The sequence below is a fragment of the Anas platyrhynchos genome, chromosome 29 (assembly GCF_047663525.1).
Source record: "Anas platyrhynchos isolate ZD024472 breed Pekin duck chromosome 29, IASCAAS_PekinDuck_T2T, whole genome shotgun sequence".
Lineage (NCBI taxonomy): Eukaryota > Metazoa > Chordata > Aves > Anseriformes > Anatidae > Anas > Anas platyrhynchos.
Window position 1 is genome coordinate 1,535,640 of NC_092615.1, and position 26,133 is coordinate 1,561,772.

The following is a 26,133-nucleotide window of genomic DNA, read 5'->3' on the forward strand; positions in this document are numbered from 1 at the left end:
CTGAAGTCCCTGAACAAAGGCTATGCTGCCTCACTCTGTCTCATGCCAGACATGCATAAAGTACAAGGCTGCTTCTTTTCTAGACTTACCTCATTTTTTCCAGTTCTGACATAGCTATGGAAGAAGTCTGCTTGGAAATGGATTTCTCTTGTGGAAGTCTGCACCAAACACATAGCAAGGCACCTGCTTTCAGGGTCTCTTTTTTTTTTTTTTTGGGGAGGCCTTCGTTGTCCCTGAATCAAATTATTCTTCCATTGTGCTTTATAACAACAGGTTCTTGTGTATTATTATGTGCAAATACCATAGAACCAAGGTGAGGCAATCTGTTGAATGTTGAATTTGCAAGGAGCAGGTTCACAGATTCCTGCATCTGTTTTTTTCTGCCGGTACTTGCCAACATGCCAATGTTTGCACTTTCTACGGACAGATGTCAAGGTGCAAACTGTGTCAGCCTTTCTAGCAAGGTGAAGCCTTGGGCACAAAGTGTGGACAAGAGGACTGCATGAAATGGACATCCGAAAATTAGAAGACTGGATCTCGGTTGGCAAACTGTTATTCCACAAACAGGCTGCGTTTCAGTGCAATGCCGAAACCAGATCTGAAGTGCACGTCTTGTCACGTAGTTTGAAAGTGAGTCTACATCTTTACAGGGTTCCTTTACCTCTGTTCCTAATCCCTCTATGCAAAGGGCTATATGGAGCTTAATGATGCAGACTGGGTGGTGATATGTAATAATCTAGGAAGTGATCGAAATTTCCATTCTTATCTTTGGGGACACTTAACTCGCTTCCCTCAGTGGAAGGAAGTGCAGATGGAATACAAAACCCTATTTCAGAAAATCCTCACAAGGCTACCAGCATTTGGTTTTAGTTCAATTCCTGCTGATCTAATTACCCTAATTTAAATGTGTAAAATAATTAGCTTCGAAGAGTTGCAGATAAGTTTCTGTTAACAGGTCGATATGAAAGATACTGTGCCCTACTTTCGGTAGTGTCTTCGGTGCAGTTTTAGTTCTTTTGTCATTGGTTCCCATGTTGCACGTAGGAAGGACAGAGAATATGGGGCAGGAGGATTGCTGGCGCTCAGCGGTGCGACAGAGCTGAGGTAGTCCTGGAGCTGTTGGTGCAGTTGCCAGCTCAGAACAACCATCCGCAGCTGCTCCAACCTGCATCCTGCAACGACTTCTGAGTCTACACTGTGAAAACAAATACCTCCCCCACAGCTCCTGACACCAGGTCAGCTTTCTTGGTTCCAAAAATCCCTTGTGCTGGTAGCTGCTGCCATCATTTCAAGCGGAGAATTACCTTGGTGTTCTCCGAATATGCCTGTTTGATGTTACACTTAAAATCATGGGCAGCGAACAAACCATAGCCTCAAACGTGGGCAGTAGTGTGGACACTGGAGGTGAGGAATTCCAACTCTCATTAAAACTCCCTTTTAAATGCCTTACAGAAAAGGATGGAGGTGAAAAGCTGAAAGCAGAGTGAGGTGGTGGTGGTATCACTAGTGATTATCCTGTTGGTGTTGGACTCTGGTATTAATATTGCTGAATTCTGAATGCTACTCCTACCTTTTATTGTAAAATTACCAGTACAGAGCTTACTTTTTTGGTGCAAATTCTGAAGTTATTAATGCACAGAGAAATTAATGTGCAGATCAGCCTGGGATTAACAAAATCTCTCTTGGGAAGACTTCCCATTAAAGTGTCCCGATAAGTAAAGAGGATGGGGATCATTCAGCAGCACCATAACTCAGCAGCACTGAGCCTGCTCATGGGAGGCTTCATTAGAGTAGTGCAATATTTTAAAGCGAAGCAAACATTTTTGGGAAATGAACACGGAGTTTTGGTGTTCGATCAGGATTTGGGTGTACTGACAGAGGTGTCTGGGAGGAAATGCCAAAGCCACACTTCGGGTTCATTACTCGACGTGTCTCTATGAGAAGCTTGCACAGTGACACCTGCTCTAGAAGCCTGTAGAACTGCCTGTACGCTCACACGTCCACAGCTCCCGAGCTAATGCCATAACATGCTTAAAGCTCAGGATAACTGCAGGCAGTGCAATTGGTTCACGCTGCCCAGTCCAGTTGGTAGCACTCAGCCTTGATTTTTGTCAGAATGAAGTGACAAAATACCTGGTGCTCACAAGCAGGCCCCCGTCGTGCCCTTCTCATGCGTGGTGACACCAGGGTGGGTGTGCTTCGGGCTTTGCCCACGGAGCACAACGCGGGCAGAGCAGCTGCTTTGCTCTCTTTGCTTTTAAATCTCTGCTGTTGGATTTATGGCTGAAAAGGAGCAGACAGGAGAAAAATCCATTCCTGGGCTGGCCTTTTGTCACCTTCGGGAGGCCAGGTCACTGGTGCACCTCTACGCTGGTGATGAAAAAGGCATCTCTTCCCCAGACTGACCTGTTCAGCTTCTGCTGCCAGCCCTACAGCTCGTTATACCTGCGCCAGCTCAACTGAAAAGTGCTCTCGTATAAATTTTCTTTCTACCAGGAAGTTTTTTATGGCTGTGATAAAGTCACCCCATATCCTTTTCTTTGATGAACAGATGAAGTGCTTTTATCCCTTCAAGACAGAGCATGCTTTGTTCTTTCCCAGGGCTCTGCTGGGAGCCCCCTTTGGCCCTGTGCAGCATCCCAGGACCTGGAGGGAGCAGGGGAACCTCTCTGCTGCTGCCTAGCACCAGGGTCCCATCACATTTAAGGTCAGCATTGGCTCCTCGGACCTCAGCAGCACTCTAGGAGCGGCTGGGTGCTAATTACCCACTGCCTCCCTTCTTCCCAAGGCATTTTGCTATGTAATAAAAAACACATTCACACCTTAGGTTAATTTACCATTTATACAAACGCCTTCACAAGAGACGGAACAACAAAGAGCGGCCTGTTTGTGATAGAATACGATAAGCCAAAGATAAAAGAAGACTTTTTTTTTTTTTAATTATTATTTTATTTTAAAATCCCAGAGCAGGGCTGGAGCCTTTGCACGCCGGAGCCAGGCGGGGCGGCGCAGGGCTGCCCGTAGCCGGCAGGTGGTGCCGCCGAGCCGGCCCCGGGAATAAAGTCGGGAGAGAAGGGAGCGGAGAAATGTGACCGAGATGGGGCAGTTGGCACGGGGAGGAAGCGGATAGGAGAGGAAAAAAAAAAAAAAAAGAGAGAGAGAGAACAAAGAAATCGAGCTGCAGGAGGACGGGCGGCAGAGCCGGCTGGACTCTTGGGGGGAGAACTTGCAGGGCTGCGGGAGCAGAGGCGAGCAGACGGCTTTGTCTGGAAAGGGCTTGCAAAGGCACCACCTAATCCTGCCGCTCCCCTCCCATGCTGAAGGGAAGGAGGGCTCCTGGGAGGCAGAAAGAAGGGGAAAGCGTTGGGGGCTGCGGCATCGCGGCGGCCGGGGGAGAGCCCGAGACCCCCCCGCTGCTGGAAGGGGTCGGGGGGGTGCGAGCAGCCCCTGCCCTCGCTGCCCCGCACGGTCGGGGATCGCCGGGGGGTTGGAGCCGAGAGCAAAACTAGCAGCTTTCAAAGTGAGATTCCGGAGGAAATTTAAAGAGCATCCGGATCCGGAGAAAGACAGAGAAAGAAAGAGGAAGGGAGAAATAAATCAAAACGCGGAGAGAACCCGAGGCAGCTGAAGAAAGGACGGGCGAGAAAGAAGCTGACACCCAGGCGGAGATGGGGTGAGCCTGGCAGTTTATTATTCTTGAATCGCTTTATTATTGATGGCAGCCGAGCTATTTTTAAGGTAACTGCAAAAGAAATCAAGGCTTTAAATTGCATTCTTTATTTTTCTTTTTTCTTTTTCCATATTGCAAGCTTTAAAGTTTAGCCTCGCCTTTGATTTTAGGGGTCAGAAAGTAGGAAATTGCAAGTCTGCAACTTCTTAAATCAACTCGTGTGTAAGGGAAACCTCTTGTGATACATACGTTGTGTGAAGCCCAAACTGGGAGACTTGCTGGGAGGACTGGAGCTGGGCTGTGTTCCCAAACTTTTCCAGAAGTTGGAAGTTGGAGGTTTTGTTTGGCTGTTGTGACTTTGGCACTCAGTAAAATGGATTCTGTTTGCATTTCTAAATGAATAAATGGCTGGTTGAAATTCCCTGCTGCTTTAGTTTATGATCCTCCTCAGATTTTCCAAGAATGAAATAATGCGGCGTGGATGTGGCAGTGAATTCTGGCATGGAAATAGGGGCTTAGCCTGGTATTTAATTTATGCCCTATTTATAAGCCTCAATCGTGTAAGTTTAAGGACCTGACATGTTGTTGTGAGTTTCTTGTGCAATAACTCCTTGTGGCTGGGGATCCGTAGGAAACCTGTCTGATCAACCCCCTCCAAACGTGTGGGTTTGACATTACAAGACAAATAAATAAAATTCTTTGAGGCTTGTTTTCCTCTTGCTGACTTTCCTCTCGGACTGTCTAGATAAATGATTGAGCATTCAAACACACGTTCAAGAGGCAGGAAAGGCAGAGACAAAGAATCAGAAGTGACAGCAGTGTGAATGTGGCACGGATCCTTTGAAGTTGGCAGAGTTTGTGCTGATCCAGGGTAAAGCAGACAGCGTCCCTGTTTTCCTGTAACTTTTCCAGTGATCCACAAAGTTGCTGTAAAACTTCTAGAGCTGCCAGGAAGGGTGTAGCAAGCAGAGTTTTGGGACTAGCTGGTTTATTTCCCAGGGCCACAGGATGAATCCTTCTTGGATCAACCACAGCTAACACCCAGCAGTTACGTGATTTTTTTTAGAGGGCCACCAGCTCCCGTGGAAGAAACATTTGGACACTGTCATCATCTCAGCCTGCTTGGATTTCGCTCTGTAATTGTGCTGTAGTAGGAAAACTATTGTTAAGCCAGAGATGACGTTTCTACCCAAAATTCCTTACTTCCACTTAACTCCTGAGTTAAAGTGTCTTCTTGCTCACACGTTGATCACATGGGGTTATTAAGTAGCTTTCAGCAGCATTTAGATTCCTCTTCATACAAAAGAGATTAAAAGCACACCACCTTTACGTGATGTTCTGGCAGTAGATCTTAGTTATTCTTGAGGCAGGGATTCTGGTCTTTGTTCCTCCGGATTAGATTTATTTTATTTTATTTTGTAACGTCGTGTTCTGCTTTTCATGGACAGGCTGTCCCTGCACTCTTCTGTACCCACTGCTTTGTAGGTATTAATGTTTAGCATTTCCTCTCTGAAGAGGATTGTTGTCAATAACACTTGATCCTGAGGGAAGTGAACTTAGTCAGGTCCTAGCTGTGTCTTCAGTGGACACTTTATTTCTCTGACTCTGCTAGGTGCGCTGTCAAATAGAAGCACAAGCAGATGCAACTTCTAAGTTGATCAGGATAGAGTTTACCCACTTGTCACGTTTATCAACCAAAGAATTCAGCCGCTCTTGTCCGTACAGCCATCCCACTGACCTCTGCTGAGCAGGCAATTTGCATGGGCCTCGTCGAAGGGGCTGCTGCTGCTCCTGGAGCTCTGGCAAGGACAGGTCGAAAATAGCAGCAGACCTCAGTGAGTTCTACGAGCGAAGGCAGGCGAATGTGCCTGGAAGTGTGACGGGTCCTGTAGCCTGTAATGAAGATGCAGAAGCAGAATTTGTGTCGCAGGCAAGGAGCATTTTGAATTGCATACGTATCTCCACGTCTCTGGTTCTAATTATTACCAGACATGTTTTTTCTCAGGAATGTATAAAGAATTATCTAGCTGCGCTCCGGCTCTGCTATTTTCTAACTGTAATTATTGTACAGACTTCCAGCAACGCTGTGAGTGCGTCAAAAGAAAGAGCTGTTGAGCTCAGCAGCAGAAGTAACAGTTGTCCTGGGAGGGTGAGTGTGCAAATTGTGCTGGAGACACCCAGCAGCAGGGGACTCAGCAGCCGAGGTGCTCTGTAGATAGACACTGGTTTCCAAAAGGGGTGGAAAAAGACTTTTGTTCTCAAAAAAAAAAAAATGAAAAGGAAAGGGAAAAAACAACAAGTTATGTCTTTAAATGCCCTTGATCCCCTTTCTCTGTGCCTGACCTTGTGTGCTTGCCGCTATTCCCCACGCTGATCCCGACAGGAGCGTATTCAGCTGGGATTCCTTTGCTGCCCTTTATCTGCAGGCAGGCCAGGAGGCAGCTGCTTTTCATTCCTGTGCTAAACCCTGCCGGGTAATCTCTCGGGAGTGGGGGGAGGCCGAGGGGAAAGCAGCCCACAGCCAGCTCCTGCGCTGCTGAACCTTCCCCGTCAAGTCTGGCCTCTCCCACCTGGGCGCTCGCAGCGTTGTGCCCAAGGTGACGTGATGCAGCACAGATTGAGAGCAAAGCTGCAGCTGAGGGGGCTTGAAAACCTCCCTGGCTGTTAGAACAAAGGGCTGCGAGCCAGCCTTCCCAAACTTTGGTCCTAAATCAGTGGGGTTTTGCAGTTCGGTGTCTACCACCCAGTGTCCCTGTGGTTGCCACGGGCTCTGGAGGGAGCTGCACCCAGCGGAGGGGAAGGGTTGGACCTGCAGGAGAAATGCGATGGGAAAGAGATGGGGTTTGATTCTGCAGCCCCATTAACCCCCACTTCTTCCCCAGACAGCGCTGACACACAGTCAGCAGCTCTTCAGGCTGCTGAGGGAAGATAAAAGGAAACAAAGGCAGCAGCCGAGGAGGAGGAGGAGGAGGAGGAGACCGCTTCTCCCGTCCCCTCTGCATTCCAGTTCTGCCTTTTGAAACACTGGGCTCAGAAACCCGTTTCCTCAACCCACCCCAGGCTACCCCCTCCCTGGAATTATCCAGGGCCGTGCCGTGCTGTAGGGTTTCTCTCTCACGAGCTGGTGATCCCACAGAAGGAAGAGCCCCGGCCCTGACGCAGCCAGCGCGGCCTCCCAGCTGACTCAGCGTGGCGGCGGGCCGAGCGCCAGCGCTGAGCCACATTTCTCTCATGCTCGCCTGCTCACGTACCCCTCTCGGCTCTGCCCTGCAGGAGCCCATCCAGGAAACCAGCCCTTGCAGAGGGAAAGGGTTTTGGGAAAGACGGCAGCGAGAATCAGAGGGTTCCCACCACGGCAGCTGGGAAATTCTTATCTGCTGCTGTGGCTGGCAGAGGGCCTTTATCACAAAACCACCTCAGTTTTGGGGTCTTTGAGCCCAACATTCCTTGGTCTCTGTGCTCTTGAAGGTGTCATGCTCCTGGCAGCAGGGGTAGCACACCCCAAAGCCCTTCCCTACCCTTGTGGCTGAGCGTTGTTGTGCCCGGGGGTCACAGAAACAAATGATTCTGCTGATCTGGTACTTTGTGATTTCTCAGCTGGTGTTTTTGATTAGGTTTTTTTTTTAGATGAAGGGGGACAACAGACTGCCTAGGTGCACAGCGAGGTGTTTAAAATGATTCCCCTGCCTGCATCTGAATGCCAAGAGGCTCCTTGCTCTGACAGGTAAATGAGTGTCCCTGCAATGAGAAGCTGCAGTGAGAGAGGAGTCACACGTGAACTTCTAGAGGTGCCCTTGACCAAACCCCATCCAGGAACACCAAGGCGAATGCAGTTTGTGAGGATGGAGCTCAGCACATTCCAGCTGCTGCCTCAAGTGCCTAAATTGCTTATCCTTAAACCTTGGAAGTCTGCAATATTTGTGTCTCTGGAGTGAGCAGGAGGTAATAAGTAATTCAGCTAACCAAATGGGCATGTTTCAGGTGGGTAGACAGGATTGTGAGGCTACAATTACTGAGGACGAGAAATAAAAGGATCTCAGTAGGAAAAATCCTCCAGATTGCACAGAAAAAAAAGAAAAACAAGGACAAAGCATGAGCCAAATGCAGTGGTGCAGTCAGAGAGAAACCCCTCCCCACACCCTGCGTCGAAGCTACTGAGCAAAGACATTGCTGGATGCCATAAAAGATCTAAACCAAACAGTGTTTAAAGAAAAAATAAATGAAAAGGAAAAAAGGTTTCTTCCTCTTGCCCTTTTCCTTTCAAAGAGGTCTGGCAGGAGGGCTGCGGTTAGCAGCTACCCTCAGGTTTAGGAACCCGCTGATGAGAGCGAGCCTGTAACTGTCAAATAGGATTTTCCTGAAGAGGTGGTGTTTGCCTTGGAAATACCCCAAGAAAGTCAAAGCAACAAAACATTGCTTCTCCGAGAAGGCTGCGCTGTGTGAGGAGCCCACCAGGCAGCTGAAGTCGGGGGTGTGGTGAAGAGAAGGGAACACGCAGAGCTGCCACAGCGCTATTGAAATTCAGGCATGGAGATAAATGTTTGGCTGAGCAGCTCTTTCAGAGGCTGGCCGTCCCCTCTTCTAACCTGGGCTGTTCCTTAAAACAGGAGATGTTTCCTCATGGGATTTTACACCCTCTCGGGGCTGGAGGTTGCGGTGGGGAACATGCCCCGTTTCCAGCCCGGTCTGTGTCTCCTGTGGCTTAAGCACAAAATCTCTTCACCTTTTTGCTTCTCTTGTGCTGCTAGATTCACCTGCTGGCTTGAGAGGATGTCTCTGGTGAGGATTAGAGAAAGATCTCTGTGAAATCCTCCCGTTCAAGACATCCCTAGCAGAGGGACTCACGGTGGGTTGAACCCCGTGTGGAATTCAGGCTGTGAGGCAGGGCTGGCCCTGCTGCAGCTCGGACATTGTCATATTGCGGCGTGGTGGGCCTGGAAAGCACGATGCCTGTGGATATCCTGATCTATGTGGCCCCACACACTGCAGGTGATTTAGGGGATGGTGCTGGTTCCAGTCCCTGGTGCTCCCATCCCCTTTGGAGAGGCATCTCCTGGCGGTGCTCCGTCTCCCATTCTGTTGCAAGGGAGGTTCTCCAGCGTGCTCCATCTGCAGGAGCCCTGGATTATTCCAGAAGCTCCTATTTAGGATCAGCCTCACAGGCCTGCGAAGAGCCTGCATCCAGGCAGGACATTCAAGGACAGCCCATAAATCTGGTGACATATGTGTTCAGATTACGCTGAATCGGAGAGGCAGCTCTGCTTTTAATCTCCTCCAGTCTTTGGCACCTCTTTGCCCGCTGTTCCCCCACCAGGTACGACATGGCACGAGTGCAAGGGAGTGAACTGATGCCACCTGTACCTCCTTGGCATCGGGCAGTGCTTGCAGGGTATTCTCCCCCAGGCTCTTGGCAGCACCTCGATGTGTCCCAACCTGGCAAGTTCCCTCGCTCGGAGGCAGTGAACTCAGTCCCTCTGGCCCGCTCAGTCCTCACCACCCCACTGACCCCATTAATTAAGAGGACGAATAAGGATTTGCTCTCGTAGCAATGGTGAAATGAGCAGCTATTCATTAAGAAATCAATTTGGATACCGGAGTGATGAGGATAATACAAGAATCAAGGTAGCAATGAGACCAGCGAGCAGTTGTGCATGTCAGCTTAATGACCACAGAGTCAGACTCCAGCCAGTGAGCAGATCAGCAACGATTGATCCAAACCCTCTCTTTGTGCATCCTCCCCAAACACCCAGCGACCTCCTTCCCGCATCTCTTCTGAAGGAGAATCAACAAGAGGAGGCAGCATCCCAGAGCCAGGTGCTTTGCTGTTGTAAGGAACACGTAAGGAATAGATGGATTAATTAAATTATGTCTCCATTTTTGGGTTTAGCTGTTTGGTTTAGCCTGGTGGCTGGGAGCCTGCTGCTGGAGTGTTGGGGGACCTTTCACCTGGGGGAAATTTACTTCTAAGCTATCTGTGGGGTGTGGGACTCTTAGATTTTACCCTTCCCCCAGGGCTGGGTACAAATGCTGGCAGAGTGGAGACCTGGATCCTTTCCAGTTGCCATCAGACACTTGCTGATCGTGTCTGTGTCTCGGCCAGATCTTTGTCCTTTCACTCATTTGATTCGTTTTTTCTTAATCATCTATGAAGGACAGCCCTGGGGGATGTAAGTGGGTTTATTTACACGTGCCCTTTCCACTGGTATGTCCGCGTTGTTACGGGGACTCCCGGCTGGGAGCAGGAAAAGAAGAGTCAGCAGTTGAGGATGCGTGGCGTATGCAGCATACACCCTTAAAACACAGGGGAAAGAGGGCTGTGGAGGGAGAGAGAACATGACAGTTTGAATCCTGTGCACTTTCAAGACTATTTTTAAATGCTTTGTAGTGTTTTTGGAAACAGGAGGTCAGCGGCTTGGCCAGAAGCAAGCTGAAACAGGCGGGTGCTCCTCACACATTACTCTGCCGTGCATCTCAGATCTGTCTTTCAGCACCGGCGCTTTTCCTGCTCTGAACTTCCTCCAGCACCTATTCCAGTGCCACTCGGTCTTGCCTGCGTCCCCTCCTTGCTAATCCACTCAGCTGTGCTGAGCTGTGTCTGATCCTGCCGTGGTTCTGCTGCTGAGGAACATAGAAAGGGTGAGGCAGAGCCTTTTTCATTTGTACCCTGTTAGAGACGTGCCCTGAGATTTGCAAACGTCACGGGCTCTGTCGTCAGGACCTCCCCGGAGCTCACATCCCATATTCTCACATCAGTGGAGTCTCAATTCCTTGGTGTTCTTCCCTCTTGGCTTGCACTGCTGCCTACTCACTGTCTGTTTTTTTTTTTGTGTTCCACCGCTTAGACCCTGGGAGAGCTTTTGTTGCGTAGTGTTTGCTCTAACCTTGTCAGACAAATATGTGAGCAGCGACAGGAAGGCTTCCATGCTAGCCAGCATCCTCTGCAATCGATTCTCGTACTAGCTAGATACATTTTGTGTCGTTTTACTGGATTAAAAAATAAAAATAAAAAAACACCACACCTTTCTAAGGCAGTTGGGAGAAGGCAATGATGTTCTACCCTCATGGAGCAATCTTCAGCCTCCGTTATCAGGGGCGTGCCAGGTGGCAGTGACTATTCCCGTTTGCAGTGAGGAAAGGGGAAACATCGCAGAATCTTCTGAAATTCTTCTGGTTTTGCTTCCCTCAGAGGCAGACAGGTGCCGGAGTTCCTGCCCTGGCACCAAGCAGGCAGGTGAGGCTGCAGACATGCCCTGCTGCTGTTGCTGCCGGTTTGTGTTCTGCTGGAAGCGAAGCACATCTGGTGTGGCTGGCAGCCGGCCTGCTCGTGGAGTCTGGGAGACTTTTGCGTTTCTAACTGGAAGGGAAAGACCTCTCGGAGACAGCATGAAGCTTTGTTGCTCCAGGGAAGACCACAAGGCATGAACAAGCATACGAGGAGCATCGAAGACAGCAGTGATTATGTAAGGACATGAAAAGTGGAGCGCCCTTCCCCGCTGACACCAGCAGCAGTGCATATTTCAACGCACCTGGAGCATCTCTTGGTGTACCTGGGACCAGGGGAAAAGACCTCGTGCCCAAGGGCTATGAGCTGCATGAGCAGGCAGCCAAGAGCCAAACCAGCCTCATGCAAGTAGAAAAAGCATAAGCAAAGCCCTGTGAAGATGGGCTGCTCTGTCTGATAGACCTTCCAGAGCTATTTATTTTCCATTCCTGGTGCTCAGAAGGAAGGCAGTGCTGGCTTTTGTGGTTACACTGATTATGAGACAGCAGATAGCAGGGTGCCCCCTGTCCTGGAGCAACCAGGTGGGATTTCCAGAGGGATTTCCATGTATCGAAAGGCTCAGAGGTTGGCCAAGCAGAGAGGGTGAGGGATCTGGGCATCCTTCGGGTTGCAAATTCATTTTCTTACCCCTCTGCTCCCTTTCTCTTTTCGAGACCTCCAGTCCCGATGGTAGAGGAAGAGCAGAGCAGGGTGGGGACCCCTCACTGCAGAGACTACTTTACAAAGCAAATGAGCAGGCAGCTGCCTGCATCTTGCTGGGGGACAGCACAGGGCAGCCACAGGGGTTCCTCAGGTTGTGCCTGGCTCCATGCTGCATGCACTGGGTGAATTCCCAGGTCCTGCTGCAGCACCAAGACTGCAGGCAGAGAAGGTTATCCCTGGGGATCTATCAGGGCTCATGGCAGGGGCTGTCCCATGCACCACTCGGTCCCAAACCTGCTGCAGTCAGCAGGAGACTTTCCACTGACGCTGGGCATGGAGCTCACCGCTGAGGAACGAGCACAGGAATAACTGCTGTGCATGCGAGGGGTGATGTGAGGAGGGTTTTCCGTCACGGTGTCACTGCAGCCAGCATCACGTGCGTGTGACTGGAAACGTTAGAGCCTTCCAGGCTCCTCCGTGGCCCTCTCCCAACAGCCGGCTCCTGCTGCCAAAGGGATTTGCTCCAGTTACACGGCTCACCCAATTATCTGCCATGACAGGGAAAGAAAACTTATTTAGTGATGAGAGATCGTTACGAATTACAAGCTCTGCGAGCTTGGGACAAACGAACCCCTTAAGTGCTGCCTGGTTGAACGCTCTGTCTGTGCTCTGCGTGATAAATAACAGCTGAATTTCTCCATCGCTAGGAAATGAATCACTCTGGAGGCCAAACCAAAAAGGAGCCTCAATCCGGCTAGGAGACATGAAAAGGAGGCTGCTGGAGGAGAGACATGCACTAACCCCCTTGGCCTGTAGTCTGTCTTATGCTTACTAACAAATGTCAACAGCTAGGTAACGTCCCTCCTTTTTCTTTCTGACACTAGACCAGGACTTGGGGGTCAAGATGCAGGGACATTAATTTTCCCTAACTCTGTGTCTTGTGTCTTGAAGGATAAGTCATGATCAATGTAAAACACGGTTTCTGTTAGTGGAGCCCAGAGAATTTGAGTCTCATTTGAAAATCAGACTGTGGCTGAATAAAACCAGCCAGCGAGGATGCCCAGGAGGGGCTGGTTTAGACCTTTACGCAGTCTGCTCCTGAGCAAGCGATCTGAGTCAGGACTGCAGCCTGGGGACAAGGCTGGAAACTCGGAGGGAGAAGGGAATATTTCATTTTTTTTTCCTAAGTTTTGGTGATGCCTACGGAAAACACCCGGTACCGGCATCTTCGTTCTGCTCACTGCAGCTGTGAGGACTTGAAATGGGCTGGAAATAGAAATTTGTGGATTTCAGGGGCTCACATGTTGCACGATTGTGACTGTGCTTTGTTTGCAGCTGTTGAGCCCAGGGAGGGGGTTTTGGGATGTATCCAATCCCATCAGACTTCGTTGGCTGTAAATAGAGTGTGGAAATGACCAGTGCCTTGGGTTTTAACCAAAGGCAAATGGAGACCCCATGGGCTGGTGCACCTGGGCTGTTGTGTCACGGAAACATTCCTTCCTGCCTCTTGAAATGCTCAAATTACATCCTGGTGCCTGGGATTCGACTCCTTAGTTCGGCTTAGACACCGCTGGTTACAAAATGCAGGCAGTGCTTGGTTCGGTGCTTTCACACAGCAGCTGTACATTGTGTGGTGAAGTGTTTCCTCTAATTCATTCTGAAGTGACTCGCTTTTAATCCTGCAGCGTGACCTCTTGCTGCAGGATGCGCTTCCCAAGCGTGAGTCAAGGGAGGAAGAGCTGTGCGGAGGGGAAGGCACTTCTTGTGCTCACAACCCGAACCCACAAACCCATCCTCCATCCATCCACCCATTTCCCCAGAGCTCCAGCTCAGAAATATCCCGGGAAGCACACCCAGCACAGCAGCCAGTGTAAGACCTGCTAACCTCAGGGCTATCCTGTTATCACTGGTGTGACAAGGCTGTGGCCTTTGGAAATGTGTGAAGGACAGCAGAGGAGAAGAGAGAAGCTCTAGAAGAAGGCAGAAGCCTCTACCTGTAGTTAAACACCCTTGGTGGCTTTGTTACTGTATCAAGAGTATTTTCATAGACCAAGGTCACTGCCATGCTGGGAAAGCTGCTGTCGTCATGCTGCGTGGATGGTGGGCAAAAAGAACACACAAAAACCTTGGGCTTTTACTTTGCAGGAGCACCAGTGGTCCTTGGGCACTAAAGGAGCGCCAAGGATGTGGGGTGCTTCTGGGGAGAGCACACAAAAGCCCAAAGGTCTTGGAAAAGCAACTTACAGGAGTGATGGGGAGCTTTAGTTATGACTCCCCTGATAAGGAGGGACACTAAATGATACCAGCACAAGGCTGTTTGAGAGATCCAGGTCCGTGGGAGCTGCAGTGCTCAGCACCTATGTCACGGATCCCTGGAGTGGAGGCAAACAGCAGAAATGCCCCTGGCACTTCATAATGCAATGCGGGTGCTAGAATTTCAATCCACCTCCCCCATTGCTCAGCTTCCCCTCTGCCCTCACGGCTCCGTTCATCTCTCTTGCAGGGAGCAGCCAATCTTCAGCACCAGGGCCCACGTTTTCCAGATCGATCCCGCCACCAAACGGAACTGGATCCCCGCCAGCAAGCACGCTTTGACTGTCTCCTATTTCTACGATGCCACACGCAACGTGTACCGGATCATCAGCGTGGGGGGCACCAAGGTAGGGAGTGTCTGCTGAGAGCAGCACGCAGTTTGAAAGCAAGTTTGTCTCCAGCCAAAATCTGGTCTGCAATTGATGTTTACTGTGTCAAGCTGGTCAGTTCTCAGCATGGGGCATGTGCTGGCGTTCCCACTGCAAGGAAGGGAAGATAAAGCACTGTTTCCATGCTCAAACGTATTTAGTGTTGGACAGTTGACTCTGTGCTGATGGGAAGTGTGCCATAGGGTCTGATGTCCTCCTCCTCCACTCCTCTCTCCCTGCCTTCCCTATCTCTGAGCATGCAAAACATGAGATTTTTCTAAGAGCCTTGACCCTGTGTTAAATCTGACCCTGTAGACAGAATGCACAAAGGCTGAGGGACTCTCAGAGGCAGTTTGTTCTGTCACCACCCCAAGACAAGCTTAACTCTCCCTACATTTTTCTTGACAGACATTTTTCTGACTTGCTCCTGAAGGCAGACATTCAGCAATCTTCCTAGGCAGTTTATTTTGTTGCTACGCTAACCAAGAGTCTTTCGTAATAGCTAGTCCTAAGTGCAGTTTAAGCCTTTAACTTTTTTTTTCCCTTACTTGCCATGAAAATGGAGAACATCAGAAAGTTTTTCAGTCCCCAGAGACACTCTGTCTCGTCTCTTCTCTTCTAGCAATGAAGGCCAAATGAAGCTTGTGATACTTAAGCTTTTTTCTTTTTCTTTTTTTTTTTTCCATTTTCCTTCAGCAGACAAGAAGATTTATATTTGTTCATGTCACAAAGCTAGACTAGAAAGACTTCTGGTCACCAGAACCCTGAATTGCTGTTTTATACAGTAAAAGCAGGGCTCCTACCCCCAGTCCCTGCAGTGCATAGTCACTGTGGAGGTCAATCCCACACCATCATTCTGAGGCAGCAGCGTGGAGTTTTCTCTGACTCACTTTTGCCTCTCTCCACAGGCAATCATCAACAGCACTATCACCCCCAACATGACCTTCACGAAGACGTCTCAGAAATTTGGGCAATGGGCAGACAGCCGAGCTAACACGGTCTATGGACTGGGCTTTGCTTCGGAGCAGCACCTCTCCCAGGTAACGTGGCAGGTGCTGCCAGAGCCCTGATCCCAGCGGGGTGAATGTCCCTGAAGCCCAGAAGGAGAAAAGATTTTAGGGTCTTTAGATGTAGTGCTGTTCCCACTGTGCTAAAGTCCAATGCACGATGCCAGGGAGTGCTTTAAAGGAATATTTGCAGTGTCCTGGATGTCACAAAATGAATTTGGATTTAGGGCTTGATTTTTGTCATCTCTACTTAGCTAACCCCACAGTTGTCAGTGCTGTGGGTAGTGGCAGGCGGGGGCTATTCCCTCAATTTTATTATTAATTGAAGAGAAAGTAGAAAGCACGTTGAGCAAAGTAGCTAAAGGAGGAGGAGTGACCCAAACATTGATTCTAGTTTGTTCCGCATTTCAGTTCAGCAGCAGAGTGACTTTTCCGCTCCCCTCTAGTTTGCAGAGAAGTTCCAGGAAGTGAAAGAAGCAGCCCGCTTGGCAAGGGAGAAGTCCCAGGACAAAACAGAGCTGACCAATCCTGCCCTGAACATCACATCTCACCAGGTAATGCTCAGAACCAGGCGTGGGCAAAGCTCACTGCTAGGGAAAATGGTCCCTGCGCTGATCTCTGGTAACTTGTCTGTGCTTCTATCCTTCATCCTTTTCTGCCCAAGGGCGTTCTCGACAGACACTGAGGTTGGAGATTCACGTTTCGATGACATCTGTGGCCCTGAGGTCACTCTACTGAAGCACATGAAGTGGATTAAATAGTGCTTAAGTGGAGCTCCTGGGAGGGTTTACAGTCCTCCCTCTTTGACAGTTAAACTATCGTAATCATTTGATGTCTGGTAAAGCCGTGCTGGAAGAGGTTTGGGGTATTTTGCTGGTGGTGGGTTTTGATTTTGTTTTCTTTAGAATGGCTCTCCCAGGGCTCAGCGTGACAATAACAAGCAAGCAGCATGCAGGAGCGTGTGTTTGTTGCCTGGCTGAAGACTGTAGGAAGGAAGATGCAAGGCATTTCCAGCATTTTTTTTTGTTTATTTTTGGGGGTTGCTGCAGAGGGGTTCTTCTCCCAAGCATTTCTGGAAGGTGGTGATGTTGTCCATGGGGGTCTGTGGAAATACAGAGACTTCTTAGCACTGCCGACTGAGAAGTCCTCGTTAGACTATTTCCATTTCTGTCCTGTTCCCACTGTGGAAGAGAAGGAGCTGAGCTGTGAGAGCAGAACTCACTCTCCCCTACCTCAGGAACTCTCCACGAAGGTAGAGCTGCAGGCGTGACAGCCAGTCATTCAATTTTCTTTTCCCCAGGAGACCAAGCCAGAAAGCTTAAGCCCATCACATATCATTCTCACACGTGTCACGCTTGCAATTTTTACCCGTCTCCCTGGATAACTAAATCAACTCCAGCAGCAGTAGGGTGGAGAGGAGGGGATAAGTGGTGGAGAAGCCTTCCCGTCTTTTTCTCCTGGTGCAGCAGTTCAGCGTTGAGGGTGAAGTTGCCCTCCCAAATAGTGTGCTCCAGAGGTTTGCTGTGTGTTTCCCTGAGCTCCTGGCAGTAGGAGAGGAGCTGTAGGATGGAGGACTCTGCGTTCTCTGGGTTGAGTACAGATGGAATGGCAGCAGAGGAGGAGGAGGCAGTGCGAACAGTACCTTGGCCTGCAGTGAAGAGAGGGAGGTGGAGGCGGTGGCTCTGCGGAGACTGGAAATGTTGTCTGGGGTAGAAAAACGGGGAAAATCTGCCTTGCTGATGGCTCCCACTAACTCAACCCCATCCTAATGGGTGGCAAATGAAGAAAGGAGTAGGACAAAGCAGTCACAGCAGAACCAAACTTTTAGGTAAAGCACTCCCTGGTCAGTAATAACTGCCCAAGACAGATTCACAGCCAGCTGCAGCCTGGAGAGCTCTCCTGGCTGGGAGACGGGCTGGGAGTGGAGAAACTCCCTCTTGTCCTGTTTGTACCAGGCAGAACACATCAGGTGTCCCAACAGACACATCCAGCACCCCTGTGCTGCTCTGTCAGCTTGCAACAGAAGGGTTGAGGTGGTCCGAAAGTGTTAAACACAGCTCTGGTGGATGGGCTAAGGCTCAATTTGTCCTCTGTACTTGACTCAGCAGTGCTAAAACTGCCACAACCGAGCCCATGATCGCTCTTCCCATCCTGCCCATTCTTTCCACACAAGAGCTCGCACACAAGGATGCAAAGCCCCTGCCTGCAGCCATCTGGCAGCCAGGATGCCGACACGGTGACACACGCAGTGTCCCCTGCCATGTGGGCACATGGACCTGGTCCTGCCTCTCCCAGCCCGTACACATCAGCCCAGCAGCCCTTCTGCTGCCGTCCCGCTGCTGATTTTCGGTCTCTGCATTAATAGAGCTTCAAACAGGAGCTTCTCCCTTGAATAATTGATTGTGTTTCTGTTTGCAAGTGAGCACAGAGCGGATCTGTCTGCTGAAATTAAATCAGAGCGCTCTGATTTTCTGCATCTGCGCTAGTTTATTTAGGCTTCAGACTTCCAGAGCTGTGGAAATCCCAGGCCAGCAGCTCTCTGCTATCCTCTAGCACCTAGCAAGGTGAGGCAGGGTTTTGCAGGTCTCGCTTCTTGATCGCTCTCTGGAAGGTTTCTTGAAGCTGGTGTTCAATACATCTCGTGGCCCCGTCTGGCTCTATTTATAGATGTCAGATGACTCCAAAGGCAGGTGGCTGTCCTTACCCCAGGCGTGTAAGGGCTACCTATCAGCTCCAGCAGGCTCACCAGCCACCTGGTCCCACAGCCCTCAACTTAGGATCCCAGAGGCTCATTGCTCAGGGAGTCTTTTTATAGCTCAGTTTGCCCTGTTTGTGCCAAGTTTCTTCCCTGCTGTGAGAGGAGACCATGAAGGAAGGGTCTTCTGGAGGGACGTGTGGGTATAAAGTTTGCTTTGGTTTCTGCATATTCATCTCTGCTCTGCTCTCAGAGTTCCCTCCAGCCTGGGAGGGTGAATTGTCTCTGCCAGCCCTGTTGTATGCAGGAATACACAGCTGTATCTTAAATCAAGGTATGGAAGTTGCAACTGAACCCAGGTGGCAAAGCAGGTCTGTCTTTAGAGTTTAAGTCTTTCCACTGCTCTGAGAAACTGCAAGAAAATCCCCTTAGGAATTCAGCAAAACCCTGAAAGAGCCGACTTGAGCAGCTTGGTGTGTCGGGCACAGCCGCGGGACTTGGGTTACAGGCTGCAACGTCTCTGACATTTGTCAGGGGGAAGCTCGGGGCCAGGGAATTCAGTACCTCAAGTTGGGAAGGAGAAATAGCTGCTGTGTGCAAGCTGTGAGCCCACCTGCTCAGGGTGTCTGTGCACTGGGATCGCTGCCCCAGCATGGCATGGAGACAGGGAAAGGGAGGACGTGGCAGCAGAACAGGGCAGCTGCTGGAAGAGCTGAGCAGGACAGACACTGGCTTACCTATCCAAGACAAAGCCCTGTGTCCACACAGCTTCTAAAGTCATAATTATACCACGACTGGTGCTGCTGAGCCATACGTGAGGGGCTTTGCCACACCTTGTCGTGTAGATGTTGAGCACAGCTCCTCCTAGGAGCTAGGATTGAAAGCCAGGGTCTCCCACAAGTGTGATAAGAACTAGATCTGTGAACCCAGGCCATGAATGAGTTTGCAGGGAGCTTGTGGCCACATAGCTCGTCTTCACTGCCTTAAGATAACCTCCTCTTCCTCACCCCTCAGGTACTTCCCAGCCCCATCATCAGCTCCAATGGACCAGGAGAAGACAAACTATTCCGCAGCCAAAGTGCCGACGTTGAGATAAGCACAGAAAAGGAGCGCCTGAAGAAGATGCTTTCCGAAGGGTGAGGCTGTCGTGAATGTTCTCTGCTCCTAACACCTAAACTCTCTGTTTTGGCAGGATTTGGAGCATGTCCCTATCATCCCAGTGCTCATAGAGCCCCTGAACGACTGAGTGGCCTCAGACCAAATGCTGTTAATCCAATACTCCTTGTTGAGTTAGCCAAATAATGCCCCAAGTCTGCCCAAACCCTTCGCTGTACCAATTTCCTTTCTTCCCTGGGAGAAAGTTCTCTCATTTCAAAGGTGAAATTTGCTGTTGCTGCAGCATGGGAAGGAGAATGCTTTGTGCCTGCAGCAGGGATGAGTTGTTGCAGTTATCTGCAGATCAGTAGTCTGTGATACCAGAAGATGTTCAAGCTTTTCCAGCTGGCCTAGGGCTGCATTTGTGTTAATTCCCCTGATGATTCCAGCAACATCCCTGCTGCTTCCTGTCTTTGTCTGTTCAAAAGACTCGGGGCTAGATTCTGCCCTGTGGCTCCTGCTGAGCTGGGAGCTGAACACTTAGAATATTTTTAAGTTAAAAGCAAGAGTCCTGTGATACCTTCTGAGTCTAGGGTGGTAGGGTTTCATTCAAAGCAAACTTGGATCCAACAAGGGTTTAAAAATGGATTCACAATCCTATGTGGCAGAACCCTTTTCTAGTAGCTGTGTCTCCCCTCCTGCCCCATTAATCTCACACTGTGGTTTCTGCAGTTTCAGGAAAGCACGTGTGGCCTCGAAAGCGAATATTATGTGGGGATAAAGGAAAGAGAAGTAGATTCAAGGGCTGGAGGAAGCATTTAAATTTGGGAATCAAGACGAAAGTCAAATAGAAAGCTGTGCAGGAAGAGGGAGCACCTCCAGGAGCATGGTTTCAGTGCATGTTTGCACTGTGGGGCGGGAGGAGAGGGAACAAAACCTTTACACTGAGACCCTCACACTGTCCTGCACACCCCCCTGTTCGCTTACACAGCTCGGTGAGTGAGGTCCAGTGGGAGGCCGAATTCTTCAGTCTCCAGGACAACAACAACAAACTCGTGGCTGCTCTCCATGAAGCCAACGCCAACGTGGACCAGTGGAAGAAGCAGCTGGCTGCCTATCAGGAGGAGACGGAAACGCTGCGGCAACGGGTGAGCGCTGCAGGGCCCTTGCAGAGCAGAGCAGAGGAAACCCTGTCCCAGAGCCAGATGGTGCCCTTGACCCCGTTCTCCCCTGAGGTTCCCTGAGTGTCAGCAGGAGACAGGATTCAGATCCAGGATGCTGCATGCGCCTGGCAGGGAAATGTGCCAAAGAATAAGGCCGCATAACAAGGGACCTCTCCAAAGAGCTCCTGTTTTCTGCAGAGCAAGCTGGGGCTGTGCACAGTCCCTGCAGATAAAGGGAGGAAACCAGAGCCCAAAGTCAAAATGCCAGCTTCCCTTCAGATTTTCTGGGGGTAATTCCTAGCTGCCAGAACTACTGAGTGAGGACCATGCTTCCCCAGAGCTGGACACCAGGGCAGTCTTTTGGCTGCTGGCAGGAAGGATGGACATTGCTCTATCTGCTATAATTAGCTGGAATCCAAGCTGCAACATCACGAAACCCGTGTGGCACAGTACAAACAAGCCCTTGTTCAGTTGGAATAATGGGATCATTTGACCCACGTAATGTCAGAGAGGTCGCAGATCAACTGAGGAGCCCTGTGTGTATCTGGACAGAGCAGTGACAGTCACACAGCAGGTTTTTTTTGTTGTTTTTTTTTTTTTTTTTTTTAGGGGGAGGTCAGCAATGTATCTGGGAAGGGGTGTTAGGACAGTTGGAGTTCAGCTGCGAAAAGACTCCAGAGCCCTGGAAAAAGAAGCATAAAACCATTTGACTTCTAGATTGCACATTATAAAGACAGCAGGGATTAGAGCAATTAACAGCTGTTTCCACTTGATGGCTGTTGTGTGGCCAGTCTGTGCAGCAAACAACTGTCCCCCAGGATTCACTGTGCCCGTTGCTAATTCTCAGAGCTGGAGTCAGGCAGTAAAAGTTGAGCAGAACATTTTTTTTCTCCTCTGCAGCAGAAGCCTGCCCTAGGCATGGCATAGGTCTTGGCTGTGCGTACGTAAGTGTGCATTTTGGGGGCTGGCTGAGACAAGCTTCCAGTTCCCTGCTGTTGCTTCACACAATCTCAATTGTTTGGTGGCTGTTCTCACAGCCAGGGGTTAGGAGTGAGGCTTTCTTGGGGCTTGGGCAAGGGGCAGCCACTGTGAACTTTATAGAATCACAGAATGAACCGGAGCTCAGTGAAACATCTAGATTTTTTGTCCCTAAACCAGGGCATTTAGGGACCAGAGCTGGTTGATTCTGGCCATGTGAGCTTCACATCTTGTAGTCACAGTTACAGGAATCCTAGTGCAGGATTCGTGTCACACCAGGGGTTCAGGGTCTGTCTGTGTGAAAACACCCAGCGCTGGAGCTCTGCTTGGAGAGCTCACTGCAAGCCTTGTGAGAGCTTGGGCCTCATCAACAGCTGCTCCAGACCTTCTGACGAGCCTTTAAAAATGAATCCTTGTCATGAATAATGTAAGCCACTGGGCTGAATTTTTCAGGAACGGGGAGCACTCTTGGGCAAACCCTTCCTGCCAGCTCTGCTCTGGTTGAACTGCAGTAACTCCCTTGCCTTCAGCAATATCTGCCTGGGGATGTGAATGGTGCTGGACCTGGCCATAGCTGTGGGTTTAGGCTCATGTGCTTGAGCTGAAGCCAGTCAGGACTTGCTGGAAGTGCAAAACTGCAGGAGGAAGCAGAGACAGAGTCTCTAGGCAGAGTTTTGCTGCAGTGCGTTTCTGTGCACGGTCTATGCAGAGCAGGAGGAGGGAAATTTTTTCCTAACAACCACAGGAGGGAAGCTGCTACCCTGTTGTGAAAGCCCAGTTGGATTTGCAAGAAAGCCAAAATGTGAGAGAGAATGACTGTTGGTGATAAGACATTGGGACACTTCTGTATCTCTGAGCCTTCCTTGCTTCTGTGCAGGTAGCAGAACTGGAGTCGCAGGGGGCTCATGATTCCTCCAGCGAGAACAACAAGGAAGAGCTGAGCCAGACCCTGGAGGAGCTGGAACTACTGATCAAGGCTAAAGACGAGGTAATACTCCCTCAAAGCAGGGGAAAACCTGAATCTGGGTGGGCTGTCAGTCACCAACACCCTGTCCTTTATAGCTTGTCTGAGATCTGAGGGCACCTCATGCTCCTGCACAAGATGTCCATGCAAGCCAGGAGCTTCTGTAAGCCAGCACAGCCCCCTCAGTGATTTCTTCTCCCCAGAGAGACAAATCTGAGTGTGAGTGAAGTGCTGGGAGTTTCCCGTGCAAAGGGCTTTGAGCACAGAGTCTCAGCCAGTGCACAAACGACAGGGCTGTCTTATCCCTTCCCCTCTCAACCATCTTCAACTGTAGTTAGCTTCTAGTGGAGTAATTGCTTCTTGCTTTCAGTGCATTTAAATTAATGATTTAACGCTGAGTTTTAATTACAGAGGCTGTGAAGGAAGGGAGATGTGTAGAGAATCTCCCTGCTTTGCACAGCTGTTGGCTCTCTGGTAGCTGTGCTTCAGTAGGATGTGTGACCAGAGCCTTAGGCTTGGAGCCACACAGCAGAGATTGGGGCAGGCAGGTGTTTTGGGGTTGGCCCGTGTTTTGGGGTTCTTCTTCTTTGAAGAGATCTCTTGCCCCGCCCCAGATCTACTTGGGGTAGAGGTAAAACCCTCGGGCAAAGTGGTGCAGAGTGTTGACCCAGCAGACGAGCAGAACCCCCATGAGCCTGGGATGGGATATTGAGGTCATAAAGGGAGGTATAAGGAAGTCAAACTTCGGAGCTGAGTGTGGTGAGGTGATCCATGGAGCAAAAGAAGGGGCTTTTGCTGGGGTCTGTGGTGGGAGGTGGCCCTGCTGGGACAGGGGTGGATCTGGTGTGATGCTTTTCCTCTTTGTGTTTTAGGAGATTCAGATGCTAAAAAGCCAGAAGTGTGGTCGATGGGAAGCAGAGGGCGAGCGTGAGGAGACCCTGCAGAAGCTTCAGGTAAGGACGGCAGATCTGGGGACACCTCTGCACCTGGATTAGAGGGACCTGTCCCCATTTCTCCTTTGAGCCAAAGACTGAATGCTGCAGAGCTGCCGTGCCTCTCTTCCTTCAGGATGATGAGGACTGGTCCTTGCATGTCTCTGCCTTCCTCCACCCAAACTGTGTCCATCAGAGATACAACGTGGGGCACCAGAAGCAGGCAGTAGTGAACCCAGCCTGCACGTACTCTCCTCTGGCACTTGCAGTAGCCCCTGACGTGGGTCTGGGAGGGATGGTGGTGTCCTGTAACCCTCTACCTCTCTCAAGTGCTGCTCAGCTTGCTGGATGGCCAGGGATGGCTAGGGGAGAAGAGCTGTGGCTCGATCTGGCTGGCAGGAGGGATGCAAGCTGCTCTGCACCTCAGGGCAAGGGCACAGATGGAAGCACGATCTGTTGTGCCGTCTCTGGGGGCAGTGCCTGTGTGTGCTTATCTCCAAGCTACTGAGCGAGGGGATCTGCTATGGGGCTCAGCCCCATACTGAGGCACTGGTTTTCATGGAAGGATAATATCCACAAACATCAAATGCCATCAGATCTGGAGATGATAGGTATCTGGGGAGGACCTCTTTGAACCACAGATATATGGATGCCTGGGTTTGAGGGACACACGCTCACGTGCACGTATTTACTGGGGTGCTGTGGCTGAGGATAGGGAGGACCCCCTGTGAGAGAGCTGCTGCAGTCCTGGGGTGGCTGGGTGTGGGCAGCCTTGTGCTGGGGTGCTGGTGGAGCTGTTTGGTGGAGATAAGCGTGCTGGTCCGTGAGCAGCAGGTATCGGTGCTGGGGCAGCCCCCTCACTGCACTCGTGTCCTTTGGCAGGAGTTGGAGGCTCGCAATGCAGAGCTGGAGCGGCGCCTTCACCTGGCCGAGCAGACGCTGGCGGAGACCCTGGCGGAGAGGGAGAAGGTGCAGAATGAAGTCACCAAGGTGGCGGAGATAATGGATGTGAAGATATTTGAGCTCAGCGAGATCCGTCAGGGACTAGCCAAGCTGCTGGAGAGCAACTGAGCAGCAGCATGCTCAGAGGAGACGCCTCCGGAGGAGGGGAGCCTGAGCTGGGACTGGTCGCTGACAGCAATTACGGTCACGGAACAGCCTCGAGGCCTGTTCAGGCAGGATATGCCACCATACCAGCAGCTGCCTGGACAGCGTGGAGACCAGCCGCAGCCACTTCACTGCCCCTTGAACACCCAGATGGAGGGCAGAGAGGATCCAAGCTCCTGAATCCTCCGCAGGGAGGATCTACAAGCCACAGCCAGGCCTCTCTGGACCCTGCCATGGCTGTGGCGTGGTCCAGAGACTGCAGCTGTCCCTGTGCTGCCTTCCCAGCCTCCCTGCTGCCACACCGTCTCCAACATTTTTACCGTTTTCTAGGGGAAGGGACTAAGCAGCCTTTGCATTTTTTTTCAGTAGTTTTTTAGGGAACCACTTGCCTTTTGCAGAATAAGCTGCCTGTTTCCCCACCTAGAGAGGGAGGAGAGGTTCCAGCAGGCTGAGGACATCAGTTGCTCCTCTTCCTCTCTCCCAGCCCTAACAATTTTGTGTCTTTCTAACAGGAGCCAGTAACACTGGTCACTGTCAGGAGCTTCCAGAGGTAGCAGCCGCCCCACTGCAGAGAAGGGTGCTTCCCTGACCGCGTGCCCTTTCCACTGTTCAGTCACATCCTCCAGAGGAAAAAAAAGAACTGCAGGTTTCAAAGTTCTTATTAGTTTAACGCAGTGGGATTTAATGACTTGTTAAAACTTCTTCAAGCTGAGAGCAAAGGCCTGGTTGGGAAAGGGGGCATTTGAGAAATGAGTCGTCCCCGTGGGGATGGCCAACCGACTGCTAGATTGGCATCTCTCCCAGCCTCTAAGGGCTGCAGTTAATTGAAATTAAATGGAGCAAATCGCAGTTGCTCTTGGGTGTTTTTTTCTTTTTTTTTTTCCCCTTCTCTCTTTTATTGGGAAACAGTCCCCAGAGATGTCCTGCTCTGTGTCAGATGAGCCATGTTCTTTTTGAAGGGTACAGGTCCCAGCTTGCCATCCTTGGGCAGATTAAAGAACATTTGGAGCATGCTGGGACCAGTGCCCTCTGGGGCCTGTGGGAAGTCCGTGGGTTATTGTAGATGTTGTCTAGTCATAGGAATCGAGGGAGGCACCACAGAAACCTGGAAGGTTTTGTCTCCCCCGCGGTGCCCTTTGAGTCTCTCGTAGTTAGCCAGGAGCACGCTTAGCCCTGTGCCGGATGACGGAGCAGTGTCTGTGTAGTAGTTAGTCAGTAACCTCTCAGGAGTGTTGGATTTGGATTCTGTGGTCGTTTTTTGCCCTCTTTGCTGCTGTAGGTCAGGCAAAGACAGCAGAAATCCTGGGAATGTTTCACAGGTCTGCAGAAACTTTAGTTCCATGGCGAGCGCTGGCTGCCACGCGCTGCCTTCTCCGCACCCAGGCAATCCTGGGCAGCTCCTCAGGGCCTGCCTCTTCTTTTGCTCACCTGGTGACCAAGAGAGGAACCCACAGCTTCCACGCACCGCCTGCAAGTTGGGGCAGGATTAGGTCTGGCACCTCGGGAATCTGCTGGAGCCGAGAACTGCTGGTGACTGTATGCTGGATTGTGTCTAGGCAAAGCCCTTCCCTCTCCCAGGGGTGATGAAGAAACAGCGAAATTTCCAGACCTGTGTAGCCAGGGAGGGGCTTTTGTGTTTGGGTGTTTGGTTGTTTTGGTTTTGGGTTGATTTTCTTTTTTTTTTTTTTTCTTCCTTTTTTTTTTTTTTTGGCGTGTGTGTGATTGTTTTTAGTGTTCTGCTTTTTATTTTTGTTATTGATTTTTATTTTATTTTGCATGAAGTGTTCTCAACTGTATGGGACTGGAGCTACTGTAGTAATTCTTGTTTCAGGGTATTTAAGGAGGGAAGGAAGGAAGCTGGGTGGCAAAGATTTCTAGGGCCTTGTTCACCACCCCACGCCAGTGTTGATGTTTTAT

At 50.4% G+C, this 26,133-nt stretch overlaps 1 protein-coding gene across 2 annotated transcripts; it reads left to right on the forward strand.

Annotated features, from left to right (window-relative positions):
* Positions 1–3,058: 3,058 nt before the first annotated feature.
* HOMER3 (homer scaffold protein 3) lies at positions 3,059–25,065 on the forward strand. Of its 2 annotated transcripts, none has more exons than XM_027472420.3 (9): positions 3,059–3,738; positions 14,098–14,254; positions 15,184–15,315; positions 15,729–15,836; positions 18,992–19,113; positions 20,064–20,220; positions 22,091–22,201; positions 23,050–23,130; positions 23,992–25,065. In XM_027472420.3, the coding sequence occupies exons 1-9, from the start codon at positions 3,716–3,718 to the stop codon at positions 24,178–24,180; spliced, it is 1,080 nt and encodes a 359-aa protein (XP_027328221.1). In that variant the 5' UTR covers positions 3,059–3,715; the 3' UTR covers positions 24,181–25,065. The 2 variants fall into 2 exon arrangements, with proteins under 2 accessions (XP_027328221.1, XP_027328222.1); XM_027472421.3 differs by having other exon boundaries at positions 3,061–3,673.
* The last annotated feature ends 1,068 nt before the right edge of the window (positions 25,066–26,133 follow it).

Coding starts and splice junctions, on each gene's coding strand:
- HOMER3 (XM_027472420.3), top strand. CDS start 3,716: ATGGCAGCCGAGCTATTTTTAAG. Junction 15,316..15,728: donor CGGAGCAGCACCTCTCCCAG/GTAACGTGGCAG, acceptor GCTCCCCTCTAG/TTTGCAGAGAAGTTCCAGGA. Junction 19,114..20,063: donor AAGAAGATGCTTTCCGAAGG/GTGAGGCTGTCG, acceptor TCGCTTACACAG/CTCGGTGAGTGAGGTCCAGT.